The sequence below is a fragment of the Hydra vulgaris genome, chromosome 15, assembly GCF_038396675.1.
Source record: "Hydra vulgaris chromosome 15, alternate assembly HydraT2T_AEP".
In the NCBI taxonomy this organism is placed as follows: Eukaryota; Metazoa; Cnidaria; class Hydrozoa; order Anthoathecata; family Hydridae; genus Hydra; species Hydra vulgaris.
Window position 1 is genome coordinate 19,645,914 of NC_088934.1, and position 9,891 is coordinate 19,655,804.

The window sequence follows — 9,891 nt, forward strand, 5'->3', positions numbered from 1 at the left end:
TTAGAATCAACTTCAGTTTGATGTGCTAACTCTTTTGAATCAGCAATAGTTCTATTAAAATACTTATCCGATTTTTGATCCCTAATATATGTTTTGCAATTTCGTAAAATATCAAGTGCAGATGCCAAGTTGTCTTTTGTTTACATCATCTTGCCTGTTAAACTAATACAGTTTAATGATTTATAGAAAATAACTAATTAAGCACAAAAACTATTTCATTTCATTTAGTTTAGTAAACCAGATGCTTTGTCTCTCATCAAAATATCAACTTCTACGTTTTTATAAATGTTTAACATCGTAAATATCTCTTAAATGAAAAATTAAGAGCTTTAAGGCCTTTTCTTAATTTTTCATCTAGTATTACTCTCAAAGTTAATCTTTGAACATGTTATAAAAGTATTGCCCATTGAAAAGTAGAAACCAAAAAAGTTGTTTACCTTAGAAGGGTGAAATAATTTTAAAAAAATGTAAATCAATAAATACGAAATAAAAGTTGCATCTTGATTTTAGTTAAAGAAATAATTGAACAAGTATACATTTTGATGATATAGTTTTAGATTTGCTGTCCTGCACAATTAACCAGATTCTCTGGTTCTAGAGCGGGCTCCTAGGCCGTGGATTATAAAGTTGTAATGACATATTTTTACTTTTAAGTCACCCCGAAAGTATCTTCTTACAGTTTTCACAACAATAAGGAGGAGCCCGTGGTTTCTTTTGGTCTCCGACAGCCATTCAAAAATAGTTTTCGTAGGGTTCACAAACTTTTACCGAAGCTTCCATTGAGAACTTTCTGCCTCTTTTCTTTTTATATTCATCACATATATTACAGATGGAATCAGAATGTGTTTACAATTTCTTAAAACGATCTTAAAGCATTTAATAAATTGTATATCTAAAATATATTTTTTTGTGTTTTTAATTTTGATAAAATTTAGAACCAATTCCTTTGGTTGAATACAAATAATCTTTTCAATATCAAATTGAATGCAGAATAAAAACCTAAAATGCAAAATAAACTTCTTCTCATTAATAAAATAAATTAGAAAAATGTAAATATTTCAATAAAATAAGTTAAAAAAAATATGTTAACAAAATTGTCCCAAAACTTAACTTACTAGTATTTTAGGGTGTAAATATTTTAAGTTAATACTACTTTCATATAAACACTCAAAAATTTATTATATTATGTTATATTAATTATAAATCATAATTTTTAATAATTTATAATTTTTTTAAATTTTAATTAAACCTAAAAAGAGTTTGCGGAAAATGTAATTTAAGCAAATGAAACTGAACAGAAAGAATTTTTTTAATCTAATATGCGATAAATAAATAATTTTAAAATAGTACTTTGTAACATTGTTGTCATATAGAGATGTCATGACCTGTCTAACGGCATATATAAAACAGAGAATGTTTTGTTAAATATTAAGATCTAGTAGATATATGAGTAATAAAAATAATGTGAAAAATAATTATTAACAATAAATGAACTTCCTGTAGAAAATAAACTTATCTATTAAGATTACATAAAATTTGTCTAAAGTACCCTAAAATTGCAAAACAACCTAGAACGTATACAAACTCAAACTTTGAAGTACTAAATAGCGTTTTCTTTTACACATTCGGGACCTAAGAAATATATAAAATTTCAATTCAAGCTATGATTAAATGAAATTTTTTGTTACCATGTATAAGTTGTTACTATGTTTCAATTTTAAAGTAAGGTCGTGGTTTCTTTTTCCATTTCCTCCATACTAGTTTCATTATCTTTCTTCTGTTAAAAATCGAAAATTTTCATGTTACTGGAAGCAACAACCATGTCTACAGAACTTATTTGTAAGTATTAACGTAATTGAAAGGCTTGTGTAACCGATTTTTAATTATTTAATTATTTTACAGCTGTTGCTGTTTATATTGATAAAATATATGTTTTTTATGTTATTTTTGTTTTATAATTAATCTTACATTATTAATTTTATAATTATGAAAATTGTTTGTTTACAAATTAATTGTTAATTCCAACTTTGTTAAATAAGGTTGATTTTAGCAATAAAAAACAAAAACATACGCTTTTAAATATTATATAAATAATAATAAAATCAATCTACTAAAGTTATAGAATTTTGAACACAAAAATACAATTATAAATAAAAACAGAAAATTAAGTTTTTTTACCGTGAAAATTGGGAGATAGAACCTTATAATTCTCATCTATCGATATGCTAATTTGTCTTTACCAATTTATACTACTTAATAAATAATAAATAATGTGTGTTCCAAGCAATCAAATTTAACAAATTTGATATTTTGACCTTCTAATTTAACAAACTTGACGAGTTTTTACTTTTAATTTTTAAAATTTAGTAGAGTATAACAAGTTTTGTTGAATTCTCTTAATGTTATAAAAGGGAGATAGAACCCTATTATTCTAACGTCACGATATTACCATATATGATATTACTTCTTGCAAAGTATACTTTGCAAGAAGTGTCATGAGTTGAATAAATTTTATTTATTACTGAATTTCATTCTAAAAATTTCTTAATGTCCAAAGTAAGCTAACCCTTGTTTGCTTAAAAACTATACTTTTTGGCAATCACGCTAAGAAGAGCCTGCTTTATTGCCGAAAAGCCAGCTGCCAAAACAAAACAGCGTTAACGCGTTGGGAATATAAACCAGTGACAAGTATATTATTTTCCTCTTAAACCTTTCAGTAGTTTATTTTTTACCATGCTGGGATATAGTGTTGTAGCTTATCAAGTATTTTCTTTTCCTCTTAAACCTTTCAGTAGTTTCTTTTTTACCATACTGGGATAAGTTGTTGTAGCTTATCAAGTATTTTCTTTTCCTCTTAAACTTTTCAGTAGTTTCTTTTTTACCATGCTGGGATAAGGTGTTGTAGCTTATCATTTACCTTATTACCATTATTGTCATCTTTTATGAATGCTTTAAAAGTCGACACTGTCTATACTGTTGTAAGTTTAACTGTAAGTAACTGCAGGTGTTATACTTTAGCTAAAAGATAAGTAAGAATCTGTTGAGCAGCTCGCAAATTATAGACTGGTTTCCTAAAAGTAGAAGTATATGTGACAGTGTCATAACCAGTTGGTAACAGGACTAGCATTAATGTTGTTTGCTATACTATCTTGCCCAGGTTGTGGGTGATTTGTCCCAACAAGAACATCAATAATTTTGGTTAGACTGCTTTATTATTACATTGAACTTGTATCATCAGTTCTGAATCATCAAGCATTACCATCACGGTTATCCTCACTAGTGACTCTCGGATAGTAAGAAAATTCGGAAGAGAATTGGTTGACGTAACAATTTCTTGATCTTTCAGAGTTTCTATAGTAAGTTTGACTAAAGTTTGAAGATTACCATAATTTTTTTGTTCTTTTTACCAACATTTTGTGGCTTTTTTTTTTTATATTGGTTTCCACGCAATTACTATTTTTTTCAATCTGACAACATATATATGTAAAACTGTATATATGTGAAACTCATAAAGTTGTTCAAAAAAAGCATAAACATGTGAATGCTAAACTATATTATTGTAAAAAGTGGTAAAAGGCACTAATTTTTCAACTTGTAACATTGAATTTAAAATTAAGTGCAATAAACTCGCAATAGTTTATTTTATTAAAACAAAAAAGCGCTACGTCGCTAAACTCCAAAAATAGCTATTTTTGGAGTTTAGCGACGTCTACCGTTATTCTACCTCCTAGGAGGTAAGGATAGCATTCTTTCCTCTTGGAAGTTGAAGAGTGGAAAGTAACATAACAAAAACATGTGTGGTTTTGTTTTTCACAAAAAAATTTAAGAAAAGGAAGACGAGATTTTTTGTCAAACATTTAACTAATAAGTCAATTGAAAACAATCGATTTTTCAAAGGTTTTTTTTTTACTTTGCGTTATGACACTTTTAGTGTGCTGCCAATATTTTAAATTTTAGAATATACGCAGCTGTATTTTATCAAACAACTAAAGGAGGCTAAACATTAAATATTTTTTAATAAATATCTTTTTATAATAAAGAATGAACAAGTTTTTTTTTAAATTAATTGGTTCACTCAGCTAATTAAATACACCTACGCATTAATATATATCTAGCTAAATAAACACTCATGCATGCTATTTATACCTACCTCTAAAACGTTATGTAACACAACTGTAAGACTGAAAAAGATTTTACTATCGAAAATGAACTTTTTCAATACCAATATATTAATGTACCTATGTGATTAAGACAAATCTTTTTTTGTAAAATCAATTTTTTATTTATTCTATAAAAAATGAAGATATTCAGTAAATGTCCATAATAAATAGTATATATCCAAAATACAAATCACAAATTCTAAAGTAACAACGGCTTATATTTTTAGTTAAAAAAAATGTTTCCATTGATGCTGGCATTGATGTTTATGTTGGTGTTACACCCTAGTAGCGTTATAGCCGCTCCATATTGCAAAGCTGAGTGGTGCAATCCTAATCATGAGCCATATCCTAATATAGGCTCCATTATGACTGGGTATAATATTTTACAAGGAAACCCATTTACATCTAGTGCACTACATGATCCTGGTTTTTCAACAGGCTATATTTTTGTGCCCACATACAAAACCTCATCAGGAGCATATGCACTTCATGGTGGAGTCACAGTGCGACAAGTAAAATTAGGCTTTTTATTATTATCTTTTTCTTTTTAACTTATAAATATTTATTAGAAAATATTAAAATTAAAGCGTTTCTAAAATGCTCATACCGTTGTGCGGGGGGTAGAGTAAACATAAATGTTTTTTTTATAAAAAATTTTAATTTTTAATAAAATTTGTTGAAAAAACTTTAATTAATTTTTGCTTAACAAATAACATTTTTTTTGACGTACTTTTGAAGTTGAAATACATCAAAAATACGTCGTAAAAGCGCAATGTGTTTGCTGGGTTTAGAGTAACAAGCATTATTTTTCGAATATTACTTAACAACGTTTTCCTTGTCGACTAGGCGAGCACAGACATTTTTACGACGTTCTAAGAGTGCTTTACTGTGTCAGCAGATTTATTAAGCTTTGATTTATTTTTATAGTAAACATAAATTTTTTTTTAATGTTGCAAACAATTTTTAGTATTGGAGTTTCTTTAAATGCTACTAAATATTTACTATTAGTGGAAACTAAACATTTGTAAACTATCAAAAATTTGCACACAAAAAAAAAAAGTCAACTGTGGCTCCTCTTAACTCTGTCTTGTTGCACTTTAAAATGTAAAAAATGAATATCTTTTTTAATGTTGTTTTGATATGAATTTCACAGGGAGTTCAATGTAGTCTTTCGTCAAGCTCAGACATTATAACCACAGTTGAGGATTATGCTAAAAAAATTGGTGCAAAATCTTCCCAAGGATCTAGTTTTACTTCGAACCTCCAATTTGAAGTTAGCGCTGAACTTAAAGGTGTTGGTGTTAAAACAACAATTCCACCTCTAATTGAATCTGCATTTTCTTCAAGTAAAGAATATAAAAACAATGAAATTTTTTTCATCCAAAAAAGAGGTAATTCATTTATACTTATAGATCATACTATTTTAAAGTCATTTGCAATTGATTGTTGCGCTCTAGTGAAAATGTACTTTTAATGTTGTAAAATAATTTTATATTCCCAATAGGATAATACAAAACCAAAGCGTTATAAAAGTTTGTATAAAAGCATCAAATATCAGAAAAATTTTTGCGATACAGCTGCCATTTATGTTTATTTATATTATTGTATCAAAAAAATTAGGACTTTTATTCTTTATTGCCCCATTTTACATCAAAGCAACTAAACTAAATTAATGCAAATAATGCAATGTTTGTGGTTGAGTGACATACTTTGTGGTTGATTAAAACTTTAAAAGTTTTCATATAGGTGCAATGAAGAAAACACATCAATAGTTTGTTTCTACTTAACCCCATTTAGCAGACGTCCTTACTATCTCTTGATAAGAGTTGAATTAGTTAGCCATATAATATTTCAGTGAAAAAGATTGCATTTTTGTAAATTTAACAGTAACACCTTCCAAAAATTGTATATGCCCCATAAATAAGTTTTTTCAACAAAATTATATTACAAAGTAACTAAAATAAAAAAAGATTGTTATAAACTCAGTTTACTGAACAAAAATATGAATTGGTCAACTCGCTATATCCTAGAGTTAAAGTCGAGAGTTGAAAAATATTGAGCCAATCATCAAGTGAAACCACTTCTAACGTAAAAATAAATCATAATCTTCAAAATTGCACAATGTTAAAAACAATGTAGATGGTATGAATAAAAGTTGTAAGATTCGTAATTAAGGAGATCACCAATCCTGATCTTATAATCAGGTCATACCACTCGAATAGGTTTTACAAATTTAAAATATGTCAATAAAGATCTTATTTTTTGTACTTACCTGTCAATGCTGTTAAACGAAGCATGTTCCTTAAGGATATTAAATCTTTTACACTTTTATAGTTAAGTTTTCTTATTTATGAAGAATAGAGATCTCTAAAGATTGTTATAAACATAGTTGACCATTTGATTTTTAACTAACGAATTAAAAGTATACTGGGTTCAACAATAAAAAGAAGATTCGTCAAAATCTAAAAGCGCTATTTGAACTTTTTTAACTCAAACAGTTGAAGTTTATCTTTGACAGTAAACTCATCAACACCATCCTCCTATTATTTATAAGTATTTCCTTATCTTGACTTGAGATTTTTTTTTTTGATGAAAAAAGAGTTGCATGACATCGGATTAACAAAATACATAAATAAAAAAATTAAATGATGAGGACAAAAAGAAGTCTATTGCTGTTTTATTATTAAGTCTCGTAAAAATTTGGGAAAAAACAGAAAACACAAATTTTAAAAATCTAAGTGAATATATATTCGTTAATTATATGTTAAACGTAAACAAAAAACAAACAAATATTTAAAACTAAGAGTAGATAAATAATAAGCGTGTATTTATAATACTATTTTAAGAATATATAATATTTTTTTAAATTCTCAGTAATTAACAATTAAAGAAATTAAATCGTGTAAAATTTCACAATTCACAGTTTCACAAAAATCAAAAAAAAAATTTAATTAGAAAACATTTAGTATTTGTTTGTTATTTTTTCCCATACAAAAATATTTCTTAATAAACAGAGAAAACATTTTAACTTAAAAAACATTAAACTTAAAAAACATTTCTTAATAAACATTCTTAATAAGCAATTAGAATTATTCTAACAGTATCTTTTTGTTTGAAGAAAAGTTTACTTATTTAAGTTTTTATTTTTATATTTATTTTTTTTGCTAAATGTTGCTGTGAAATGAAGTCTATTATATTTTACATAAAGAAAAGAAATTTTGTTAATTGAAAATAAAGTTTGTAAAGTTCATGAATAGTTCTTTAATAGAAACGGCGATTCAAGCACTGGAACAAAAATGCGGTGATTTTAGCACTGAAACAAAAATAATTGCAACACGCTCTAAATAACCCCTGATTTTAAAGGAAATTATTTTTGGAAAAAAAGCTTTTTTTGAATAGGTTCATAATTTTTAAATAGTATTTAAATTTCATTTTAATATACTTTGGCGCTTATAAGACACAGACATATATAGTAAGAATAATTTCATTTTATGAAAATTTTACGGTTATGGATCTAAAGGATGTTTTAAATCTATTTAGGTAACGTTAAAATAATAAAATAAAAAAACTTAAGCGTTATGAAAAATTTTAAAGATAATCTGATATTATTTAAGGAGTTTTAACTGTACACGATGCCACCTGTGCAACTTACACTGTTCGAATAAGTCCTTTTGATCCACCGCCTTTTGCTGATGGTTTTGTGAATGGCTTAATGAAATTAAACAACAGTATTGAGTCAAAAAGAGAGTTAGTGGCAAACGATTTTATCAGAGAATTTGGTACACATTATCTTCTCCAGGTAAAAAAATGTCCTTTAAATCTTGAGTCAAACGTTGCAAATGTAAATTAGATAAATATTTAGTTGAAAACATAGTATATATGGCTTTTGTATTTCAGACAACTATGGGTGCTCGCACAGCAGTTTCTAGACGTTATTCCCAAGATGAGTTTAAAAAAAGTACGGATGATCAAATCCAAAAATGCAACGAAGATCGTCTTAAACTGACAATAGCAGGTATAGGAAACGGTCGCACTTCGCAAAGTTGCAACGATATAGACAACGCTGCAAGTAGTAACACTGTTGATGGCTTTGAGAGAGAGTCTGTAACTTCTTACGGTTCAAAACCTGCTGCTGATCTTGTTTCATGGTCACAGCAAAACTTTGAATCACCATCACCAATTAAGATGGAACTAAGTTCATTGCTAAATTTGTTCACCGCAGATCATATGAATAAGCACCCTAGTATTAACTATAAAGCCATATTAAAATGGTTTGGACCCTTATATTATAACTACTGCGAAAAAAATAAAGTAGAACTTGGCATTAAAAGTTGTGATCCCCAAACTCAAAATAGCTGTGGTTGGAATGACAACTGCATACCAAGACAGCAGGTTTGTAATAACAATCCAAATAAAATTGGTTTTACTTGTTGCACTCCAAAATGTCAGTTACTACCTTGTAAAAACGGAGGAACCTGCAAAGACATTACTGATATTTCATGTACGTTCCAGTGTTCTTGCCCTCGAGGCTGGCAAGGAACAACATGCGAAGAAAAAGTTGTCTTTGACGATATTTTAAGAGCTGAAGTAGAACGTCAAATGATGCTGAACAGCGCAAAAACAAATGACGAATTTCGAGATATTTTACATCGCTATTTGACAGGGTTGTATTCAAATTATTTCTTTACGGTTAACGCTTATGACGAAGTAACTGGTTCAGAAACACATTCAGTTATTGGCACATATGTCCAGTTTATTAAAACCCACAAAAGAAACCTTGTGGTTGGTTGGGCTAAAAAAAGCTCTGTTTTCCCACCCACAGCCAAATTAAATGAAATATCAGCTGCCGTTCATCGTACCGTTAACGGATTCGTAAGTTTTTCCATTATCTATCCGCATATAAAATATTTTTAATGAATTTTTTACATCATTTCATATTATAAATTTATACAAATATTAAATCCATAATAATATTTAAATAGAATAATATAATAATAAAAGATTAAATCCATATTCATTTATTTTACTGTAGAATAAAGAGGCTAAAGCTAGTGCAGAGAAAGCATGGGGTGTAGCTAACTCATTCAAGTTCCCACTTGTTATGACACATGTAGTACGATTTGGCTGTGGTCTGCGTTCGAAATTTAGTGGCGTTACAAGTTTCCAAAACTTTACTGTCGGAGGGCATGATTCCAGCGTCGTTGTTATGTTTGGAAGCCCATAAAAATAGAAAATTATTTAAAGAAATATAAACGCTATACTTGTTATTTTTTTATTGCATTCCTCGATTTTTCATCAATTTAAATTTTAAGCCCCGTTTCAGAAACTTTTAATAACCTTTAGTGAATATTAAAAAAAAATTTAATCTTAGATAAGTATAAACACTGCGGCCATTTTCTATAGACGCATGTAGAATTTAGCGAATTTACAGTGTTACAGTTGTAATAAAATTGTTCTAACGGTCCTTTTGAATAAGTTTAAGTAAGAAAACAATGATCCATTATGCATCTGATTATTAATTGTCTTGATTGTATTAAAATAATTAAATTTTTAATATTCACGTGGCAATTTTCTATAGACGCACTAAAGTTTTTACAAGTTTTGATGAGCAATTTTCTATAGACGCACTAAAGTTTTTACGAGTTTTGATGAGCAATTTTCTATAGACGCACTAAAGTTTTTACAAGTTTTAATGCAAATTTCTTATATTCCGTAGTATTTTTTATTTTGT

The 9,891-nt window shown here is 27.8% G+C and overlaps 1 protein-coding gene across 1 annotated transcript; it reads left to right on the forward strand.

Annotated features, from left to right (window-relative positions):
- The first annotated feature begins 4,369 nt into the window (after window positions 1-4,369).
- LOC136092292 (uncharacterized) lies at window positions 4,370-9,427 on the forward strand. The gene is made up of 5 exons (XM_065820165.1): window positions 4,370-4,672; window positions 5,314-5,551; window positions 7,775-7,959; window positions 8,058-9,032; window positions 9,193-9,427. The coding sequence occupies exons 1-5, from the start codon at window positions 4,397-4,399 to the stop codon at window positions 9,382-9,384; spliced, it is 1,866 nt and encodes a 621-aa protein (XP_065676237.1). The 5' UTR covers window positions 4,370-4,396; the 3' UTR covers window positions 9,385-9,427.
- The last annotated feature ends 464 nt before the right edge of the window (window positions 9,428-9,891 follow it).